Raw genomic sequence first — 24,988 nt, forward strand, 5'->3', positions numbered from 1 at the left:
GCTAAGAACCACTGCCTCCTTGTGATGCATTTCATTTCCATAAACTCATTACTATTTATTTCTGTTTTTAGGTTGGCAGCATAGCAACTGTTAAAAGCTTCTTGAAGTGGCGCATGTGCACAGCAGTTTAGGGCCAACACCCATCAAACTCCATTCAACCAGCTCTCATTCTGTACTTTTTAGCTTTATTTTGAAATACATATTTAGAATACATGAATATAAATATCCTGAGTAGAGCATCTTAAATGATAAAATCCCTGATACCCAACAATAAGATGCCACATCATTGGTAATGTCACAACTATGACCCAATTGCAAGGTAGAGAGGATTCTAGCAAGCCTAGACACAAGACACGAGTAGGGAAAATAGTTTTTGCTTCTACATTGCAATCATCCTGGCAACTGCTTACCTTGGCCAATATTTCCCTTAAGGGATGCTTCACCTATTAAACTAACTTTCAGTATGATGTAGACAGTTCTATTTTGCAGTTCCTTTGTGTTTTTCTAATTACTTGGCAATTGCTAGGGTGCAATTTACCCTAACAACCAGGCAATGGAAAATAAATGAGAGGGCCTGAATAGTAAGATAAGTAATACAAAGTAACCATAACAATAAAATTGTATCAGGGCAATAGTTTTTGGCTGGTGGGTTTAGTGACTTACATTTGAAAACTCAAAATAGGTAGAAGTGAAGGGCAAATAAAACAAAAACTTCTATAAATTTTTTTTTTGGTTTCAGCCAGCAGCTCACTTTCACAAATTCCCACACAAGTAATAGAGAGTGGCGGAATTTCCCTCTGGGGGATGGTGTTGAGGTCTAGTTTTACTCACGGATAAGTGAGAGGCTTGCTTTGCTGTAGCAGCAGCCTGACCGAAATTGCACTTTCCCTATTTTGTAATTGTGGCTGTTCAATCTTTTTGCCTTGTCCTAAGCTAAGGGAACGAAAAGTTGAAAAACAATCCCAGCTGCTGCTTTTTGTGTACAGATTCAACCAGTAAAGCAGCCCCTTGTGTTTAAAGACCAAATTCTCTTAACATTAGTCATTGGCTCTTTGTGATGGAAATATAATTAATCATATGTTATATGCTTGGTCTGTTTTATAATCTTTCCTACACGTGCAGCTACTACAGAAGAGCGGCAATTAGTGGGGGCTGGTGTGAATAATCTACAATCTCTGCAGATTATTTTTAACCTTGTTATGAGCCAGCCTAAAGGCCAGTTAGGGAGCGATTTGGGGTGAGTGATTATTTGTACCTAGGGTACCCAAGGAAATATAGCAGGATAACCAATACCCCAATGTTTCTAGATCTATAACTTTGTTATGGAACTCAACCTCCTGCCAGGTGGCAAATCAGTGGGGGACTGACATGGAACCTGAAGTGCCCAAAATAGCCCATTGTACCATTACTCTAAGGCTAAGGCCACACTAGGCGATAGCGCCGCGATTTGACTCGCGGCGACTTTTCGCCGCGACTTTTAAGCCGCAATCGCTGGGGAAACTTTTGCGCTGGCGTCTATGGGGAATCTCGCAAAATCGCCAGCGTAAAAACACACGCGGCGATCTTTTTTCTATTGTCGCTCGAAATCGCCTAGCGAGGCAATTTCGAGCGACAGTAGAGAAAAGATCGCCGCGTGTGTTTTTACGCTGGCGATTTTACGCGATTCCCCATAGACGCCAGCGCAAAAGTTTCCCCAGCGATTGCTTAAAAGTCGCGGCGAAAAGTCGCCGCGAGTCAAATCGCGGCGCTATCGCCTAGTGTGGCCTTAGCCTAAGGCAGCAGCATCTAACTTATTCCATGTAGTGGGCCAGTGAGCCGATATACATAGTAATCAGCCCGATCATATCAAGATATTTGACATCAGGCAGGGGGCTATAAAAATACCAATAGCCCTGCCCTATGGGGTAAAATCCATGTTCCACTGACAAAAATGAATACTCTCTTGTTCTGGGTTCCCCAACCTTTATTTACCCATGAGCCATATTTTAATGTAAAAATAAGTTGGCAAATGTTCTTGGGGGCAACAGATATGGGCTGTGATTGGCTATCCCCTATGGGAACTTGCAGCATACAACAGCAACTAAAACTTGCCTTCAATTCAGGAATTCAAAAAAACAAGCAACTGTTTGAGGCCACTAAAAGCAACGTCCAAAGGGCCAGAGAGCATCATATTGGGGATTGTTGTTCTAGTTCTTAAAACAAATACACAGTGTGGCAGATTACATTCAATTCACAGAAAGTGCGGAATGTACTGGCAAGTCTCAGGGAGGATGTTCTCAAAAGGGAACATATTGAAGGAGCAAGAAACCCGCATAAACTGCAGTACATTACATTGTCCTCCAGCTGCAGACACTAAAGTGATCCAGTTCCTGAACACAACGTTATATAATACAAATATTCAGTGATGTGTTTGAGTACTGTTACAATTAGAAGACGCCTGTGTGAAGTCTTGCTATCGGCAAGAAGCCCCTGCAAAGTCCCATTGTTGAAAAAAAGATGTGCTTAAGAGGTTACAATTTGCCAAAGAACACATTGACTGGCCTAAAGAGAAATAGTGCAACATTTTGTGGACTGGTGAAAGAAAGACTGTTCTCTGTGCAGTCTAGGGGTACAGACTGTTTGTCAGACGACCCCCAAAGCTCAAAAGTTGGAAGCTATTATGAGCATCTGTTTTCACCTCCTCTAGACCTCCTGTTCTGTTATGGACCCCTTACAAGAAGCTAGTGGGGCAGTAACAAAATTGCAGATCTGAAAAAAATTAGGAATCTTTGCTGGTACAAAGAATTTGTGCATTAAAAGACAGATGCTTGTCAACCTTAATTAAGCTTTTATTAAAGAAAAAAAAAGTTTAATAAATACAGCAGGGACATTTACAAAAAACATACATACAAAGTGACTGACAAAAAAAAAGTAATGATGTTCAGCTTTAAGACAGATATAACTTATTCCGTTGTTACAATATAAGTATACAAAATAAAAAATAGAGCACAGCAGCTATTGGTCAGAATCTGCTGAAAGCACATAGTTGCATTATGGGAAAGCATATTGCAGTGGTATATATCTGTATTGGCGTAACAGGACTTCTTTCGGACATAGGACAAAATGCTCACGATACAGAAAACAGGTTGCGTTGACTCAATATCGCCCAATTTCCCCAAAATTTGAATACGGGGGAGAAAAAAAAAAAAAAGATTAGAGCTTCAAAAATGAAGCATTTGCTGGACAGAATGCTTGCCCCAAGCAAGCCACTTAGCAAGATATGTAATAGCCAAAATCCTTTCAACCCATCAGGTGCTGGTGAGATCCGGGTGGCCCACTACAAAAGGAGTTTATTTGGCCTAGAATGGGTTAAAACACACACAGAAAAAAATACGTTCCTGAAAACACTCTAGCACAGTTGCTAATTGTAAACAACAGGTTTAGGGGAATGACATGCAACTCACGTGGGAGGATTAGTCTAATAGAGTCCCTTGCATAATAAATGCGATTACTGCTATGAGTTGGTTAAGGCATAGTCATCAGGATATTGTTACCATTAGGGGGGCTTATACCTTAATTTTTTGTAATCATTGTCCTTTTGCTTTTCCCTCAGCCACCCCAGTCTATGAAGGTGCATGTGCATAGTCAGCCTTAAGCTGCCATTGTCTCAAAATGGGTGGCCACCGCTTTCCTTTTTTCCCCTAGAACTCCTTTGCATGATTTGGCATAACTGTGAGGGAAAGACCAGGTGAAATCGGCCATTGATGCCCATAATACCATAAGACAATGCCAACAGGGGTAGTCCTCTGCATATCTGAAGTCTATACTGACCCTATAATCACAAAGGATGGGGAGGTTATTCACAAGGCGGACAGTTGCCATGTCAACCCTCAATAAGCACTAATGTAATTTACACTGTCGTTCTCAGAGAAAACAATGAAGTATTTCCTATGTGTTTCTATCCAAAGGTCCCACTCAGTGCTCTCTGGGATCGTCAATACTGCATGTCACTGGCTCTAATGTTGGATGATCACTAGTCCTATCTAGCACCTACACTTTATGAAACTTGGAAACAACCTTGCATGGTCTATGGAGTTTAACCTAATATCTTTTAAAATAAAAAAATCAAAACCCTAAGAAAAAAAAAGTACCATATTCTGTGAAAACAGGAAAGGGTTAAGCCAGAGGCCGGCTTCCTTACACACAGTTTATGCTGGAAATGAATTGTAAGAGTTGCAGAGCATTGTGGGAGTTTTCCTATACATTCAATCACTTTTCTGCATCACCGGGGCCAGTATAGGGTACAGAATTTGCTCTGGTCCTCCAGCATCCACGGGTCACCTTTGTAAAAATAAAGGTTGATAAGAACACAAAGGACATATTTAATGTTGTTTAACAACTTTGTATTTACATCAGGGGTGCCCAACCGCGGGCTGTCGTTAGCTGCCACCGACAGCTGAAGGCAATATGGACATCCCTGAATGACTTATTTTTCCCCCTTTTGATTGGAGCCCTAGCCTTCATGCAATGATAGGGGTTCCCCAGCTCTCTTTAATTCTGTTAGAGTAGATAGTAAGCTATGCAAAGTTTCAATATACACTTGAAGCCAAATGACGCCATCCCAAAGTGCAGTTTCATTAGTATCCTCATACGAAGATAACGTGCGCTAGAATATTGGCTGGTGATTGGACAGCACAGGGAAATCCAGCTGAAAGGTTTGGTTGTTTCGATATGATTACTCTCCCTTTTCTCCTATACATTCCTCTTCCTTTTTGTTTTTTTTGGCATATTTTCCATGTAACATTTCAGAAACAGCTAAACGGTTTCCTTCCTCGGTCAACATGCTGAATCCTAAAAGTACCAAACACAAGGGGTTTCCCTTGACCACCAGCAGAATGCAGAACTAAATGGCAGCTCCCTTCATTCAGACTGCACTGATGACTGGATATTTCTCGGTCAGTATGAAAAAACAAAAAAATGGTTTCACATGATGCTGCAGCTCTTTGCTTTATCCTTCCTCAAGTCTGTGGCCACAGAGCTTAGTTCTGGCCGGCTCGGCATGTGCGAAATTCTCTTTGTGGCTCTCTGAGTTTTATTCCTTTTAAGATTTTTGTTAGTCTTGTTCACACATGCCAGGGTGGCTACATGAAAAATGTCTCTGACGCTGTTCTCCGACTGTAACGCAGAGCATTCGATGTATGTGGCTGCTCCTATCTGCTTGGCCATGTTTGCCCCCTGGAAGGAAAAGAGAAAAAAATTAGAGGTTAGTTGATAGCAGATGATTGTCATTGGAAGCTGCCATACTGCTGCTCTTAAATGAGAGTTTCTTTAGCAGAACCTCTACAATAATTGTGGAGATCATTGTTATTCTTTCACAGCACCAACATATTTCCCCGTGCTTTACTGAGAATATACATCACTCAAATCAGACTGCCCCAATAACATAATACAGACTCAATGGGAATACTTGTGAAAAAAAATAAATGAAGATTTATTGAAAAAATCCACACACATATACATATATATATATATATATATACACACACACATACATACACACAAATTATATGTATATGCACAGAGGTTAGCTACTGCAGAGATGCTTTCTAACTAAGGTTATATAAAGCCAAAGGCGGCTGCTCAAGAAGTATGTGTCTGATGATCACTACAAATCCTGACAGCTGATGGGGACATTGGGCCACACTAATACCAGGCTATGATCCTAATCTGGCTTTATGTGAGACTCTGGAGGATTAAGATAACACATAACGATACATCTTAATTACTATCTAAGGATTGAAGGAGCCCAGTAATTGGCATAGAATTAGCTATATTTAGCTACAATATAATGTATCCTCAGCCAAGATACTGTACAATGGATTCACCTTAAGCCTTGACTGAGCATCAATAAATGCCTTCTAGTTTAGATCACACTAAAGGTGCACATGCAAAAAAATAGGAAACAGAGCTGGTTTTAGGCTGGGGCAAAATGCTATTGATTTCGACCTGGTCCCAGAATTAGAGGGGCTCCTGGTGGGAACCTGAAACGTATGTGATATCTTTTTGTTTATGCTTTGGATACGACAGGGGAATTAGGTTGTAATCTCCAGCAGTGTAACTACTATGCATCGGGCCCCTTGTGATAAAGAACTTGTGGGCATAGCACACAGGTCTCCGTACCTTAAACCCTTCCCTCCACCCACTTGCCATTCACTTGCAGCGGGCGCCACAAGGACTGACTTCCATGCAGCAGACCCAACAGTCCAGGCCTGCAGGGTCTGTTTGGTTGATTTGTCTCTGTTAAGCTCCCCTGGAGCTGATGTGAAAAATGATATGGAACAAACAAGACTTCCGAATGTGACATTACCTGATCATAGGAGACTGGCGTCTGTCTGTGGTTAGATAGTTCTACTAATGTGGTTAGATCTGTACGGAGGTCAGATTTGCAGCCAACCAGTAACATTTTGGTGTTGGGGCAGAATTCCTGAATTTCACCTTTCCACTGTAAGAAAAAGAATGAACACATGGGGGCATTAGAATTTGCATACATAAGGATGCATTGCTCATGCAATCACCTACACATGCCAGAACGTCTACTGGTCATTGGTAAAATAAAGCTAGAATTAGTAAAATACAACCTATTGTTGAGCTATGACAAGGTTGGTGGGATTCCAGGAGTTGCAGTTGAGCCCTAGCTAAACTGCCAACTGCCAGGTTGGAGCTAGAGGTACAATGGAGGTTCCATGTTGCTTGTCCCTAAAGAGGAATTCTGCAACATTCTCTGTCACGTACTGTATTGTGTCCAACCAGTCGGTTCAGATATTTCTTAACAAATGGGAGATAGAGAGCTCACCTTTTTCAGGACACTGTCGAGTGTTTCGGGGCGACTGATATCGAAACATATCAAGACGGCATCAGAGTCTGGGTAGCTAAGAGGTCGGACGTTGTCATAATAAGGGGACCCTAAAAATTAAAAAAACACAATAGTCATTGTTCACATCAACCACTATGGCAACATGACCAGTTAATAACCACCACAGGCCCAATTCACACACAAACGCATTTTGGTGAGACATCTTGAGGGCCTTTATACACTTTCATTAAGAGGAGCCACTATACATGTAAAGTGTTTTTTTCCTCCTTTAGCTTTAAAAGCTGGCAAGTCCAAAGTGGGACAGGTAAAAATTTTGCCCACAGCCCAGATTACTACTCGCTTGCAGCTCTCCAGTTCCCTTACAATGCTTTCACCTTACTTTGAATCCTGGATGATGCTGAAGTGACTGCTATTTAAACCCCCATAAAAGGGCCAAAAATGGTGCTGTTGTAACTGAGCACCATTTAAAAGGATATAATATACAAGTTTTAAACATGCATATGTAACAGATGAGTTCCATGTGCAACAGCATTATCCCTCCTGCAAACCTTATCAAGTTTCTTTCATAATACAGGGTTTGTAATGCTTTCTTTCTTAATGTCTGAGCCAAAAAGAAAAAAAAAAGGATGTTTGCTCCTTATTTGTGTAAAGCTGCAGTTACTGATGCCAAATTCATGAGTCTATTTTGTTATATAAACTTCAAATATTTATGTGTTTGCAGTAAAGAAGGAAAAAAGGAATAAACAGCTGGTCCGGAGTGCAGCCACACTGTGCTCACTATTGCTAAACACATTTATATTCCCCCCTTGGCAATGAAGAAGCCATCTAGGAAAAATGCATGGAGTAAGCAGAAATCCTTATTAGTCAAACAGAAGACTATTTAGGATAAACAAATAATGAGGCCATAGTAGCATTCCTTTCTTTTTTAACAAGCTTACTCATGGCTGAAGTGCGGGAATAAACTACAGGAACCCGTACTTATACATGGTGTGTGGCGAAAGCCTTTAAACGAAAATTTCCAAATGACATTGTCATGTGGCAATAGCCATTACTGCCCATTCTGCACAGTGGAGGATGCAGAATGTTTTTCTTCCATGTATCAAGCACTTACTTCATTCTACATCTGGGATAGATTGTAGTGCCATTGATAACAACATGGATTATTGGAACCAGACTGCTTATGCAGACATACTGGCAGCAGGAACCGCCAAACATCATGTAATAGCTGTTTTCTCAAAGCCCTATCCCCACAAGCAAAGCTTTCCTTTAACTAAAGCCAAGATACAATAACTTTGGGGGGGGGGGGGAGAGGTCAGAAGGGTTATCCATTATGAGAATGTGCTAGTGACTCTCTAAAGAGTGAATTTTTGACTCTGAAGTCTACACCACACTTTGCGCCGCTTCGTCAGACGTTAATTCGTAGTGCATATGCCAATTCATCAAAATGCGAAGTTACGTTTCACCAGACGAATGCTGTTGAGAATTCATCAGCACGAGCATTTCATAGCGAGCATTCATTTCTGCCTAGCGAAACTCCGTTAACACACTTATGCTTAGGTCAATTTGAATAGGGAGGTTACATATATGTCATACATGTGTCTTTATTAGTGATGTTGGTGAAATTGCTTGAAGTAGCCACTAATTAAAAATGTCCAAGGAAGCAAAATAAAGACAAGAGATACTATTGCGCTACACATGAGCCCACCCTAAAACAAATGTGGCATAACCTTTTATAGAAAATAATATATATTTATTTATATATTAGATTGAGGAGGATGTAGCTTCATCTTATCGCTTCGCCAGGTATAACCGGGTGAAGCAGACTCCGGCGAAAGTAGTAACGTAATGGAAAATTAAAATTTTGGTGAATTTGTGGAGCAGCAATCGCCCGCCTAGCGAAAATTCGCCTGCGAAAGGCAGTGAAACTTCATTAGCGTTGAGCTCTTTCACCAGCAAATTGTCCACTACGCCTGTTAATAAATTGGCGATGTCCTTGCGGATTGTTTTTCTGGTGAATTTTCGCTAGTTACGGCCACTTCGCCCTTTAGTAAATTTGCCCCTCTGAATTTATCACTTGCAGCCTCAAGCAGAAACGGGCTTCTGGTCTGATTTTGTATACAGTAAAAACTATATTGAGGTTGAGCTGCAACTACCACTAGCCTTAGCCTTTAAACTGCATTTTCTTATTTCACACTCGTTATGCCTACTAAATAACTGCTGGCACCCACAACAATTCTTTAGTCTGCCTGTCCATAAGTATGCACTAAACAAATTCAACGGAGAAGGTGGCGCTTCAGGGTAAAGGCAAATGACTGTTCATTCCAAAGGCTGTGTCCTTGTTCTGCCTGAATTCTAGGGGAACTAGTTCATGAGACCGTTTATAAGCAGATTTATGCTTGTATAAGAATTAATACCATGTGGAATCTCCCCAGACCTCACCCATAGGCAGATACTCCCAACATGCATACCTGGGTGCTTGAGTCATGACTGCTGTTCAGCCTGACACACCATATAAGAGCATTCAGTGTAACATTCATTAGTGACGCTTCATCCATACACAGAGCCTAGCCAGAACAGTGTCACGCCTGGTGTCTGCTCTTCCCTTGCCCTCCTTAGCACAGACCCATGGGTGTGTAAATATAGAATGGTTCTGGAAGTCTGGCAGAACATTTTTCTTTTTTAAATACTGTATTTTTTATTCTTCAATTTAATCAATGCCAGCCAGTGATTCCTTTTTCTCTGGACAGTCCCGATTTTGACAACTCAACTGAAATGGCCTGACTTTCTCTTTGATCTCCTGCACTGAACAGCCAGAAAAAGATACAAAGTTTCTAACTCAATTGGCTTTTGGAATAGAGCCCAGAAACCTGGCAGGTGCACAGATACGTTTGTAACAATTTAAGATAAGCAAGAAAGGATTCTAACAATTTAAGATAAGCAGGTATCTTGGGGAAACTGTGACTTTCAGCTTAAAGTGCAATTCAACTTCATTAGCAAAATTGTACGAACACATAAAAACCACATAAATGTGTTCAAACGTTCATAGCCTTACAAATTTTAGGTTATTAGGGGGTGTAACCACAAAAATGGGTGTGGTCAGAAAAAATTTGCTATGCTGCATATAGCAAATCTTTTCGTCCCTCTTTCTATTTCCAAAATGTTGGCAGGTATGCAATAGTATACATAGCATCCAGAACAGCAGCACTCACTGAGCTGCCAGCCAGGCCCAAACAGATGGCAGTTTTGCAGAGACTCCGATAAGCTGCAAGGCTGAGAGACTTGGCTAACACTTTCCAGGAATGGGCAAATGTTTTCCAGACGCAACAGTCAACAAAGTTCCCAGGTTAGTCGAAGCTGGCACACAGGCGGCACTACGCACAATCTTTTCATTGGCGTGAAACAGCAGTGATGGAGGTACTGTGCCAGGAAGCCCAGCTTTACAAGCTGTGAAGTGCAACACAGGTGTTGATGGAATGGAAACTAGTATAAAAACTCGAGTGCCAAGCGGCGCAACACCTATGGAAACGCCGGCCCTTCCTGTCTGGGATGATTCAGACATTAATATGTAGAGAATATCATATTCAGCGTTAGTTTCCCTTCAATGCCATTCTGCATTCGGTTTCCTTTTTCTAGGATTTTCCGGCCGACATCTGTCAGAAAATTGATCGGCCAGGTTTAAAAATCTTTATCGGTCCCAGTGCAATCTATCTTTGTCTGCAGGGCCAAGCAGGCAGCTACTCTTTAGTTTTGCTGGCAATATTGCCTGAAATGGTCTTTAGTTTATGGACACATCGTACATTTAAACCAGAGGTGTCCAATTTTTTGGCTTCCCTGGGCCGCATTGGAAAACGAAAAATTGTCCGGGGGCCACACATGAAATACACAAACACTTTTGATTTGTAAAAGTAAAGAAAATACACAGAAAAGAACTGCAATACCAGTTGGATAACAAGATGGAGCTATACACTGGAATATGGGGCATCTGGATATTAAATAGACATTATTATTATGACGTTTCCTTGGGAACTCATAGTTTCAAGACGGGCCGCATTCATATCCATCCTGGGCCGCATGTGGCCCTCGGGCTGCAGTTTGGACACCCCTGATTTAAACAATCATTTCAAGATAATCATGGTCTCACGATAACAATTAGATCTTTTAAAAAATCTTTACATCTATGGCCAGCTTTACATATAGAGTTGTTAGGCCTTTAAATGGGAACTAAAAAAAACAAAACACATATTTAGGAACCCCAGGGTTCAGATATTCTAGATAAAGGGCGGCTTCTTCTGCATTTTTTCAACAGTCCACTAAAACAAAGCAGGAAGGGCCAGACAGTACATAGTTAAATACAAACTGAACTATTGGAAAGTTGCTTAGAATGAAAATGGTATCTGCATATAGACAGCGTGGCATAACTCCATCTCATCTAAGCATGATCTTATAGTATGAGCTCATCAGGGCGTCAACTTAAGGTGAACTCAGTCTTACTGTACATCATAGAAGGAAAGCCTTAATATCTAGATCATTCTAGTTCTCCCTCAAGAAAAGAGAAATACTCTAGCAGGGAGAGGTTCCTATACTACAGAGAAAAAACACTCGCCACTCCTCTTATCTAAGTGAAGATACTCATAATTATTGGATTGCTTTGGTATGAACCAGAAATGACATGTGCTGCTTTATGAATATTATATTAGGCAATTATACTCCCAGCTCTTACAAAGTAAAGAAACAGGTTATAGTATCTCTGATCTGACACATTTCCTCAGTAACCCTCGTGAGATAAAAGAGTGAAGGGAAATTGTTAGAGATGATTGCACATTCCAGAGCTGAAGGTATTTGCCCTGAAGATCCAGTAAGGGGGATATTTTAAAATAGAACTATATTGTGTAATACTACTTATATCTACTACTGTAAAGTTTTTACCTAGGAGTTATGTGACCATTTAAAGGCACATGGTTAAAGTGTCACTTGTGTATTAAAAGGGACAACGTACCCCTACTGTAACTTATAAGAATATTAAAATTCCCTGAGGGCTTCTGTAACCATATAAAGGGCACAGGGTTGCAGGCAAAGTTACGGTGGCCATTCACGGGCAGATTAAAGCTTCTGATTCGGCATCTTATCTGCCCATGTGTGGGGGCTCCAGACGGGTCCTCACGATCGATATCAGGCCAAAAATTGGCCAGATAGCGATCGGTCAAGTTTGATTTTTTTGTACGATGCAGGACCACATTGGCTAGTTGATGCGGTCCTGCGACCCGGTAGTCTGAGCCCATTCATAGTATTGTAAGCCCATCGTTCAGATTCATCCGATATTGCCCAACCGTTAGTGGGCATATCAGGTTAAGATCTGCTCGTTTGGCGACCTTGCCAAACGAGCGGATCTTATTGTGTATGGCCACCTTTATACTGGGAACTCTGAGTACTATTACAAATGTATTATAAATTATAATGTACTCCCTATAAATTGTAAGGATTTCATGATCATATAGGCATAAGGTGGCAGACTGATCACAAGGTTCCACGAGTGACTAAGAAAGGTCATAACTGTTATCCTATAGCTGTTGAACGCTTAGAGTTTTAGCTCAACACTAGGATTAGTCAAATATTTGCCAGACTTATTTTAAAGGGCAGTTAGAAAGGATCACAGGACACGTTTCAGATATTTTTTAGGATTTATACTTCTTCCATGCAAGGACATTTTCTGCAAGTCATTATCAACACATGCCAAGGCCATGTTTCAATTGGACAATTGCTGGCAATTTCTGCCATTTTAGCCTACCTCCTTAGCTAATATATATTATAGGCGCCTAAGTTCCCAAATTTCATCCTTTAAATAACTTTTCAGATATTTATTGAGAGTAAAAGTACCAAAGGAGGATGTGCCTGGATACAATTAGAAAAAAAAATATTTAACTGAAGGCCTAAAATTGGCCTGAACAAAAACAAATCTCAGTTTTTCCTGTTCTAAATCTGATTTTAGTTATTTTTGCCAACATCCTTCTCCCTCAAACAATCAGAGTTCCTTCCTTTTGCCCTGATTGGCCTAATGAATAGGAAAGAATCTTGGAGAATAAAGGAAGCAATTCAAATAAGACAAACTAGCTCCGTTCTGCTAGTAACCCTCTGCTCCAAGGTATGGGCTATTGAGATACAAAGCATACCCTGTCCCTACTCAAGCCTGCGTGTTAGAGGAGATGCATTTACAGTCGTGGGAAAGGCAGCTATAGTTCTGCAGGTTCCTCTGTACTAAAGTACTTTGTGGCAGTGCAATATGATCTTCTCTATTCATATTTCTTCTTAACATATTTGACATTCTATGCTGAAAGCAATGGCATGAAATTATACTATATTGGCTTGTATTATGGTCCATTGCAGCCAGAACTTCATGGACCTGTAGAAACTTCAAGCAAAGTCCTGTTGCTTCTCTTTGAGCAAAAGTAATAGTAGCCTGGACACATGTTTCTCAAACTTAATAGTGTTTTCATGTTCACGTTTTGCCTTTTCTTCAAGGAAACACATGGTAGATTATGAATTAAATGTGTCTTTTATGGGGTGGCTCAGTGGTTATTGCTGTGAGTTCAGTCCTGACCAGATCAATGTCTGAATGTGCCCCTAGTGCCTGAATAGGTCTACTCTAAGTTGGTTAACCCCATAGTGTAGGGCAGGGGTCCCCAACCTTTTTTTAACCATGAGCCACATTCAAATGAGTTCAAAAAGAGTTGGGGAGCAACACAAGCATGCAAAAAGTTCCAGTGGGTGCTATGAATGGCTGTGATTGGCTTATGTGGACTAACAGGTTTTTTATGCAACCAAAACATACCTCCAAAGCAGAAATTAAAAAATAAGCACCTGCTTTAAGGCCACTGTGAGCAACATCCAATGGTTTGGGGAGCAACATATTGCTCACGAGCCACTGGTTGGAGATCACCACCAAGTGGCCCATTAACAAGTGCAAGAAGTAACAATTTAATACAGTGATCCCCAACCAGTAGCTCGTGAGCAACATGTTGCTCTCCAACCCCTTGGATGTTGCTCTCAGGGTCCTCAAAGCAGGTTCTTATTTTTGAATTCCAAGCTTCAAAGCAAGTTTTAATTGCATAAAAACTAAGTATAATGTCAAATAGAGCCTCTTGTAGGCTGCCAGTCCACATAGGGGCAACCAAATAGCCAATCACAGCCCTTATTTGGCACCCAAGGGACTTTTTCATGCTTGTGTTGCTCCCAACTCTTTTTACATTTGAATATGGCTCATGGGTAAAAAAAGGTTGGGGACCCCTGATTTAATACAATAAAGTAAAGGGCCTTTGCTATCCATCTGAATATTAAATCCCAAGACCCATTGAAAAAAATATGCAAGGTTCTTTGTTCCTTCATTACTAGTGATGAGCAAAATCTTTCCCCAGATTTCACTAAGAACGCCCATAGACTAAAAAAATAAAATAAAAAAAAATGTTGCCCTCAGACTTCAACGCATTTGTCAAATTTTTCACCATTTCGCACATTTTCAGCAAACATAAACAGGTTAGATTGGTCCATCACTATTTCTTACTAAAATACTGCCTTTGCCGGGAATCTTACACAAACAAGGGAGTAAGTTTCTCCTCATGCCATTGTGACAATGAATCACTCCCTATAAACAACAGCCATTTGCAAACTTTCTCTCCTTCTGAAACCAGTCTCCTTAACATGTCCTAGCAGATCAGGTTGTGCAATCCAATTTGGGAACCCGGCCAACGATTCTAAAATATTTGGCTGATGTTCCTAATCATTTCAATGCTTCGCTTAAAAGCTTTACATGGACAGCACAAAGGGTAGCTTCACCACAACAGGGGGATGGCTGCAATTTTTAATTAAAACTTAATGTCCTTTCATGTATAAAAGTGCATTTGGTTGTACATTAGAATAAAAAAAGGGGGGGGGCAGACAGCACTGTTTGTAGTCCTCCACAAACAAATTTGCAGGCGCTTGATGAAATGTTTACTGGGAAAGATTAAAAAATGGTTTCTCAAACAACACAAAAAAGCAAAGGCTGGATTCTATATACTGAGCTTTAGCATTGAATACATTACTGGAAACCATTTTAGCCACATTAATAACATTCCAGTGGATTCCGCTTACAAAGGAAACTACCATCAAACAAAGTAGAATGTTAATAATATAGAACAGTGATGGGAAAAGGGAATTTTGTTACATTTTGCAATCAGTAGGTATTCTGTGCCTGCATAGCAGAGTGCATCGGTACAGTTGCAAGACTCTCATAAGACAGCTGTTGTGCCCTGCTTTATGGCAGAGATTCTTGAAATCTTTAAAACACAGCACAGATCTTATCTGACCATAGCTAGATACTTCATATTGGTGCACTAGAATAAAAGATCCCCTTGTCTCTGTGCTGTAGTACAATGGCCTCTCCCTAATGGCAGGCGTCAGAACTTGTGTTATTAGGAATGCTATTCTCTTCCTTACAGAAGCAAACCATTCAGAGCGAGGAGCTGCCCTACAGAGTGAAATTGTAGAGGCTTCAAAAAAAATAAAGGTGGGGGAAATGTTGAAGTTTCACTCCTGAGAAATTAAAGATGAGAATCCAGGGGCCCCTCCAGCTTTTTCTCACGGTGAACTCTGCTATTGTGGAATCTGTGTGGGTTGCATACTTAGCAGCAATTATAATTTAAAGAAACCTGCGTGTGGGGAGGGGGGGGATAATGCTTGAAAGCAGGTTTCTACACTGTAAAGTTAGCCATGTGCATGGGAGGGTTTCCAGTTTTCCAGCCTAATTTTAATATTATTTAGTCTGTTCTCTTCTTGCTTATGTATTTGTACTGAATCAACATTTCTGCAACAAAAATTAACAAGTCCTACAAAGTGAAACTAACTGAGATTTCTAATATAACAATAACAAAGCAAAGATAGACAGCGAATAAATTGACCATATGTGCATTTCGGCTACTCCAGGCAAAACCATTAATACCCCAACCTGTGTCATATGCCATTACTTTTGGAGTAAGCACTGCCCTTTTCAGGTCCATCAATCAAGAGCACTGTAGTGTTAAAGCAGATATAACTGGGAGGTAGATGAGAACTACAGTCATTTATAGTGTTTCTTGCCATTTAAAACAGAAGACAACCAACCAGAGTCACCCGCACCCATGTTTTCTGCCGGATAATTAGAAGGAGGACTGTGTCACATAGCATAAAGGTGGCCACACACAAGGAGATCCGCTTGTTTGGCAACATGCCCACATTGAGGTGGGTGATATTGGGCTGATCCAATCATGGGCCTTAGTGCCCATGATTGGATCATGGTGGAGGCCATACAGACGGTCAGATCGCAGGACTGCATCAACAAAAAGGCTTTCGACAATATCACTCCTGCTCTAGTGACGGTCAATTTTTCTTGAGTGACCATGCACGCCCCAGAGCCATGGATTAATGTTCAATTTTTTACACACTTGCTGAGTTACACATAAAACCAGGCCTTTTAAAGAGCTACTGGTGACACTGGCTGTTGTGCAATAGATTGTTTCAATGTGTGAGTCTGGTGAGAAAAGTTTTACTGTAGAAGCAGTTATAGGGAAGAGCTTTTGATATGAAACATAACAAAAGTGGTGTAAAGGTGATACCTTTATTGGCTAACTAAGATGATAATCACAGCAAGCTTTCAGAACATTACAGTTCCTTCTTCAAAGCTGATTACAATGAAGCTCTGTTGGCACTGACATATATACAGCATTTTGTTTACAAAGAAGACTGTGAGGGACAAAAGGAGAAACAACACATAAGAATAATTTGTGTTACAAGCAGGGACAGATTTACAGAGAGGTGGGTTATGCAAAGTAGTCCAGACTAGGCACAAATTAGTCCTACAGTGTGAAATAGATAACAGATTCCCATAGTAGTTTGTTGTCTCAACAGAAAAAATGAATGTGTTTGTTGCTAGTCTTGGTAATTTGCCATGAATCCATGGCCTAAATTTAGTCCTGTCTCCAGACTCCTGAAGATTTGCATAAGTTTGTATTCCCATACTTTGCGTTCATTTTCTGTTTTGAAATTGCCTTTGATGACAGAAATTTGAAAGTCTCCCAGACTGTGGTTGGGGCTATTAAAATGTTCACCTACTGGTGTGTCCAATTATTTATTGTTTATTGTGAACCTGTGGTGATTGGTTCTTTTTCTGAGGCTTTGTCCAGTTTCTCCAATGTAAATGCCTCTTGTGGGGCATTTTGTGCATGTTATTGCATAAACCACATTGCTGGATGAGCAGGTGTAGTGGCCGTGCATGTAGTATTCCTCTATTGTGCCAGGAATTTGTACTCTGTCTGTGGAGAGGATGTGTGGGCATGTCTTACATCTCTTTCTTCCACATGGGTGGGTCCCATTGTTCGTGGGTCCTGAAAGTGAGCTTCTAATAAGGAGTTTCCTTAGGTTTGGAGGTTGTCTAAATGCCAGAAGAGGTGGATCAGGAAATATAGTATGTTGTCTGTTGTCTTTTTCTAGTGTGCCTTGTAACTCTCTGGCTATTTTTCTAAGGGCCTTTAGCTGTGGGTTGTAGGTCGTAACAAGTGGTACCCGATCTGTATCTCTTTTTTGTTTGTATTTCAGTAGTTGGCTTCTAGAGACTTTGGTGGCTCTGTGTATGTTGTGGTCTATGACCCTTGGGTTGTAGCCTCTGTCAATGAAATCTTTTCTGAGGGTTTCAAGGTGCTGATCCCTTTCTGAGGTGTCAGAACAGATCCGGTTGTAGCGTAAGGCCTGGCTGTAGATGATGCATCGATTCTCTAGCCTGTTGGCCTTGCACTCATTTACATACATATAGCACTGCTATAACAACCAGACACATAAAACACATGGCTGAATAGTAATGCACTCAGGGGGATACCACCGGAGCAATTTGCACCGTGCCCCCAACCTACTTAGCAATCAGCCAGCCAACATGTGCTTTTTATTAGCATCCAGTCTAATAGATGGATGGAGGGAGGCAGAACAGAATGGGAGACTCCCTGTACAGTTTGCTCATGTCAAACAACTAAATACTTGGTTTTGTTTACAAACACAATGGTCTGGCTGTTGGGGGATGCTCGGAACTGTAGCTAAACAGCAGGAGAGCAGAAGGTCTAAGATTTGCCCTATATAAAAGAGTTATAGAATTCTATTTTGGGAAATGTCACAGGTAGCATTTGTTGCATTATGAGAAAAAAATGGCCTTCTCAGCATATATGTGTTGATCAGTGCTACCCCAAACCACTCCTGCCAGCTGGGAAATCTCAGAATTGAAAGAGTGGTCACAAATACAGTAGTAGGTGCAATTCTAGAAAATGTGCACTAAATCTGAACTACACAGGCACAGATCATGGGTTCAGTAATCCCCTATGGGGCTTCAACTAAAGCATGGGAAGGTACAGCTGACAAGAACTTACACCTTTCTATTGACAGTAAGTCCCATAAATATTGTATATTTTGTGAATATTGTATGTTTAAAGGGGACCTTTACTAAAATGAAGCAGTTGGCAAAGTGAAACGATGATGTCATTCTAAGCAACTTTCCACTGAATATTCATTAAAAAAATGGTGTTTAATGTTATTCTGTGAATGCAGTTACCACCAGTAGTAACTGCAGTACAGGTTTCTCCCACAGCAATATTGTTTGTCAATACTAATTTATTGTTTTGCTGTATAGTGCTTTGCCCTCAAGGAGTGCTATCCAAATACAAATATATATCCTTTTTCCCACTCCTTCTTCCTACTCCCACCCTTGTGCCCCCTGGGATCAGCTTACAAGAGCATGGAGATGTAACCAGGATACCCTTAGAACAGCAGGATACACACAGACCCCCCTTCCTGATTCCCTGTCAAGCAATCAAAGGTCTGTCCTGACATTTGTCATCAGTACTTTCCTGGCAAGGCTACTCTAGTTCCGTTAGTCCGGCTCTCTTTCTTGTACCGATCTTTTAACACTGTGGGAAGTGACAAAACCCACGTCACTGTGGGGTTAAGGTGGCACTAATAGAATTCTCTTAATGTTTATTTAAGGAGGAACAAACTTACATGGTATACTTTCTTATTGCAACTGACTTTGCTTTTCCTTTGTTTCTGCTTGTTGAACCAAAGACAAACAACCCCACATCCACGAAAGTATGGTTTGTTTCTCATACATTCTCAAGAACAAAATTACAGTTACTACATGTTTTTGTTCCATGCCACAGGTGTGTACACAACAGCCGTCTCTGAGCAGAAAAGATCAGAACTACACACATTTCACACAAGAAAGGCAAATAAATGCCCGAGGCGGCCAGGCTAGTATTTCCATGAGCACAGACACAGCAATAGTACCAATTCTGCAGTTCATCCCAATTCTAAGTATCAATATAATTTCTGTGCTTTTACACAGGTATGGGACCTGTTATCCTGAATGCTCAGGGCCTGGGGTTTTCCGGATAACTGATATTTCTGTAATTTGGATCTTCATACCTTAAGTCTACTAGAAAATCATGTAAACTTTAAATAAACCCATAAGGCTTATTTTGCTTCCAATAAGGATTCATTTTATATTAGTTTGGATCAAGTACAAGGTATTTATTATGGCAGAGAAAAAGAAAATCATTTTGATAAAATGGAAGCGATCCTGTTTTCTGGATAACGGGTTTCCGGATAATGGATCCCATACCTGTACATATTTTCAGCATAAAGGCATGCCAACAGCTCAGGGTGGTAGGGTCCCTGGTTAATAATAAGTTAACAGAGCCAGCCATTCCGCTGAATGGAGAGCAAGCCACACAGCACCCTCATGTTGCAGTCACACAATCAGCAGACCCAGCACACCCAAGACCCCAGAAGAGAAGAATGTCAGGAATTTATATAGGAGCCTGCAATATTTAAACAACATTCCTTCCAAAGCCTAAGTGCCAAATAGGGCCCAGAGCTCGAGCAGACTGGTCATCGGATATGGCAGTCGCAACAGTGAATAAATGTTCCAGTAAACGAGCCATGAAGTTATGGAAATACAATGAACTGAAAATAAAATCTAAATTCCAGCTTTATAGCAAAGCCGCACAGTAGGAACTGCATGCAGAAGGAAAAGTAAAGTAGTTCCACTGGCCCCCTACAGAAGGGCAACATTGTGTATATTAAGGTAAGGTGTCAGGAGTACAGCTGATTATATCACCTCTGTCCGTCACGGTATTACCAACACCTTCAGTGGATGCTGGTAGTTGTAGTTCAACAGAAGTTGGCCATGCTTTATAAAACTATATTGGGGAGGCTTGACACAGTCCTTCAGTTTATGCACTTATTAAAGGGGAACTATAGTCAACAATGAAAATGTAATATTAACTTCAACATATTGAAATAAGAACCTTTCTGAATACAATCAATTAAATATTCTGCATAGTTTTTGAAATAATCAAGTGTATCTTCACTATTCCTCTCTCAGCATCTGTTTCTCTTCATTCTGTCTTGATGCAGCAGTTGGGTGTCAGATAATCATTAACAGTTAGATCTAATATATCTTATAGGGGGGCTCATTTTGCCTAGAAGATGTGATAGAGCTCACTCTATTAAAATCACCAGACATTAGGTCTCTCTACATGCAGGATTTGTGCAAAAGGCAGTTGTTTTGTTCGATTTTGTTTGTACAAGAATCAGTTATTTGAGTGAGCTCTAATTCATCTGCTAGGAACGAACCCCCCCCCCCCCCTATAAGATATATTGGATTATTCATCTGACACCCAACTGCTTCATGAAGACAGAATGAAGAGAAACAGATGCTAAGAGAGGAATAGTGAATATAAACTTAATTATTTCAGAAACAATGCAGAATATTTAATTGATTGTATTTAGAAAGTTTCTTACTTCAGTATGAGGAAGTTTATATTAAATTTTCATTTTTGCGATAATTCCCCTTTAACTATCCAATTGCTGTAGAAGTACTACTCTCATCCTTCTCAAGGGAAACAATTGCAGATACCACAAGCCTAGTTAAAAGCAAGAACACTAGAAAAGAGGGTTGTTCCTGGGTCCAATATAATAGGTGCAAACCTAATTTCCAATTTTGCACTTCAGCCCAGCCCATGGCATCCACCCACTGCCCACTGACTTACCAGCTCTTCCCAAGCACCCCCAGATTATTCATCATTCTTTATACAGCCCAACATGATTAAGCAGCAGAGTATTGCTTATTAAGCACATCAGTCCCTTCACTAGTGGAGTTTACAATCCAAAGTCTAAAAAAATTACAATCAATCTCATCAGGAGCCAATTTAAATGAGGCATGGGATACCCCAAGGGGAAGAAAATGCTCTCTCCCAGTATATTTGCCCCTATACAGATGTCATGCAACAGACAGATGGTTAAGGCTCATTTTAAATAGAGTTTGGGTTGACAGATTGGAACTGAGACCCCTCTGTAATGTTATCTATTGGCAGAGCGAGTGCTCGGTGACAAGAATGTTTATGTTGATCTTTACTGTAGAAAGCGCTTGCCTAGAGGTGCTGAGGCCTCATTACAAAACTGTTTTAGGCTCAATGTGACCTTGGGGCATAGGATCTAATGGCACATATCCGTTGCTGTGCATTAATAATGAATGTATCATATCAAAGCTGAATATTCCATGCTAACAGCAGTTATTAGCCAGCTCAGTGCCTCCATCCAGATCCATTACTCTGAACACCTGCACGTGAAACCACAATCTGCGGCTTCTCATTCCTGGCCTATGAGGATCATTCACATCAAAGACTGCAATTATTTTCTATTTCTAGATTCCAACACAGCAACTGCATTTTGGTCCAGGCCATGTGGGGAGTAAAGAAACTCTGCTGGCCCCATTCATGTCTCTCCTCTCTGGGAAAGGGTTGTAAATGTGGAGACGTGTGTAGAATAAAGTGGGAAAAGAGCCGGAACTTTTGGGCTATTGTATATAAAAAGGCAAGTGAGCCAGGGGTAGAGGTTGCAGCTGTGGGCTAGCGTGTACAGTAATGGAAAAGTGTATAAATCAATAATAACACAGAATAAGGACTCATGAAGCAGAGTTACACAGATAAGCCTCTGTTTTCGTATATGGTAGTTTTAGTGGTGGTTCCCTGGATGCTCCGTCACTAACATCCTTTGTAGTATCACTATAGTGTAGATTTGGGAAACACTCACAACAGCAGGATAACTGCAAGGTGCGGATACACAATAAAAGCTTAACTGCAGTTATCCTGCTGTTGTGAGTGTTTCCCAAATCTACACTGCAGAATAAGGACTACTCAGACCAATGTCTCTCAGGGGATCCTGGTCTATGATGGCTGTTTCTTTTATAAACGGAACCCTCCCCCACCTAGAAGAGTTTTGACAACAAAACTTTGATAAGATATAATAACAAATACTGTTACTGCCTGCCCCAACAAGAAATTGTTTAAGCAACTGCAGATTAATGCAAGCTTTACATAACAGACAGAAACAAGCTAAATGCCAAATAGACCCAGGTAGGACCAAATGGCTCACTGCCCGCAACTAGAACACTGTACACAAGGGAATTTCAACAATGCATTGGCGGTAAACATAAATTAAACAGATGCAAAAGCCAGTCAATCACTCCAAGGCACCCAACAGCAGGATGTTTATTTAAAAAAGGGATATTGCTGCTTACCAGATGTATCCCAGAGACTCAGTTCTATCCTCTGCGTGTCAATTTCAAAACTGGCCGTGTAATTCTCAAATACAGTGGGGACATAGTTCTGAACAGGAAGAAAAGAAAATGCATTTCATTAGCCCAGATCATTAGCCCAGATCATTGCAAAGGCAGCATGAACACACACAAAATATTCCCAGTGTTTTGTCCTCCCTGCTTGGGGGTGGTGGAGGGGTAGACTGACTGGCAGATGGGAGGGCACCAGCATTGAGGGGTTGTTTGTCCATCCAATTGGCTATTGTGAGGAAATGTATTCCTGGGAAGCAGAGTTATTGCCAGTCATACATCCTAGATTTGGAAGAGAGGCCAGTGGACCTTCAGATAATGCAGTTCCCCCTTGTTGATTAGTAAAAGGCTGTACAGCCTGAGGCCTGGGGTGGAACTATAACACCCAGTAGGAACAGTTAGAGTTGCAGTTATTCTGTGGATACAATATTGCAGACATTCTAGGAATACTAGGATTTCGCAAATTTACCTAGAGATATAGGCTGATAGGGAATCCTGGAATATATATTACATATCAATGGGAGTACAAGAGAACATTATGGCAATATTGGCCCAAACAGCAGCCTAGGAACCCACACTCAGTGTTGTGGCATAATAGGAAATCACCCACCACCAAATATTGTAACACAATCCAGATCCAAACTTGTATATCTAACACAGACAATAGTGGGGATTCCCTGCCCCACAGAGCTTGTGCGCTCACTCTACCCAGCAGGCACATTTAGATTTAAATATGCCCAGCAGAACAAGCTGGCAGATGGTTGGGGGGTTAATTTATGGCCTGTTTAATGACTGTCTGCCTTCTAGTAAATCCTCAGGAGTGCCACCAGGGACAGTTGTGTGTTAAGGAAGGTGGGGGGGTTTACAGGTGGACAAGTCTCTTAAACGTCAGAATCAGCCAATAGCTGAGACGTTGCACTTGCAATACCATCTTCAACCAGCCAATGGTGCTGAACAGCAGTCCCACTGGCTACACTTAATAGACCAATTTTTGTAGGCTGTTTCCATGGCTGGTAAAAATACAATGTAGAGTAAAGAAAGAAGGGATGATCAGCCTATGGTCCTCCAGCTGTGTGCAGGTTCCAAACATGAACAGGAAAAATACATGGCTAACCTGCAGTCACTTGAACACTAACAGTTTAAGGGCCACAGCTGGACACCCCTGCCCAATCCACCAATACAAAGAGCTGAAGGGCCACATGATACTGAGAGTGAGAAAGATGGTCTGTAAGCGAAAGTGTGCTCTGCTGCAAGTGCTGCACATGGGGGTACAGCTGGTGAGCATAACTGGTGGGTACAACTGGTGGGTACAACTGGTGGGTACAACTGGTGGGTACAACTGGTGGGTACAACTGGTGGGTACAACTGGTGGGTACAACTGGTGGATACAGCTAGTGGGTACAGCTGGTGGTTATAACTGGTGGGTACAGCTGGTGGGTACAGCTGGTGGGTATAACTGGTGGGTACAGCTAGTGGGTATAACTAGTGGGTACAGCTGGTGGGTATATCAGCAGCCATGAGAAAGTTACACGTTAGTAATATTAGATGGAATGCAGAATCCCCCTCCATGCAAATCCTATGTTGGCCCCTGAGGGACGTACCTCTGGGAAGGAGTCCTTGGCAAAGACATGGAGCAGAGCAGTTTTGCCACACTGGCTGTCCCCCACCACCACAATTTTACATTTCACATTCTGGTTGGGATCCATCATTGATTTGCTGGCCAGTTTCTGACTCGTTCTTCTTTCCTTCATTGATGTGTATAGGAAACTTTCCTTTCTGATCAGCAGAGACGCGAAGGTGCAGCGAGATTCTCTACGCACAGACCTCCCGGAGCAGCTTGATCCACCAACGACAACAAGGAACCCTCCTACATCCAGCGGCGAGATGACTGAGCTTTGTTACGCGACTACTGACAGCTTTTATAGCGGACCCGCCCCCTGCCCTAGTCTTCTGTAACAGGAGACTCCGCCACGCCCACCCTTTCTCCTTGTATGGAACATGCGGCGAGTGGAAGGAAGAGCTGCAAACATTTGGCTGTGCGGACAATGCGCCATCTAGGGGACAGTGGCGGAAGTGCTAGAGCTCTGCAGTACTAAGCAAGAGGTGGCAGCTGAGGCAGATGGCTTTGTTTTCCTAAATACTGATTTGTTTTTCGTTTGGCCTCATGGGAAGGTGGGACCTGAGATGTAAATTTAAAGAATCTCGCCATTCCTTTGTCTTTTGCACTTGAGCGGCCCAGGCAAGGGGCATTAACTAAAGCATGGTTAGGTCAAAATTGGGACCCAACTAGCTCCACAGGCCCTATTAATACAGTATATAGCATCTTACAGCAGCCCTCTGCTATATGCCAGGGGTCACAGATTGCCAGTTCCAGCCTGGGCAGGATTCTTGGCATTAGGTTCTCTGATGTGCCCGACATACCTCTCCCTGCAAGGTTTTAATACCATATGTAGATTACTTTA

General features: G+C 41.4%; 1 protein-coding gene across 1 annotated transcript; it reads right to left on the reverse strand.

Annotated features, from left to right (window-relative positions):
• Positions 1-2,812: 2,812 nt before the first annotated feature.
• On the reverse strand, positions 2,813-24,408 carry rnd3.S (Rho family GTPase 3 S homeolog). The gene is given in 5 exon segments (NM_001091085.1): positions 2,813-5,214; positions 6,347-6,481; positions 6,833-6,942; positions 22,479-22,566; positions 24,128-24,408. Coding segments are annotated over 5 exon segments (735 nt in total). The 5' UTR covers positions 24,278-24,408; the 3' UTR covers positions 2,813-4,962.
• Between the last annotated feature and the right edge of the window lie 580 nt (positions 24,409-24,988).

This window comes from Xenopus laevis, chromosome 9_10S, assembly GCF_017654675.1.
Source record: "Xenopus laevis strain J_2021 chromosome 9_10S, Xenopus_laevis_v10.1, whole genome shotgun sequence".
NCBI lineage: Eukaryota > Metazoa > Chordata > Amphibia > Anura > Pipidae > Xenopus > Xenopus laevis.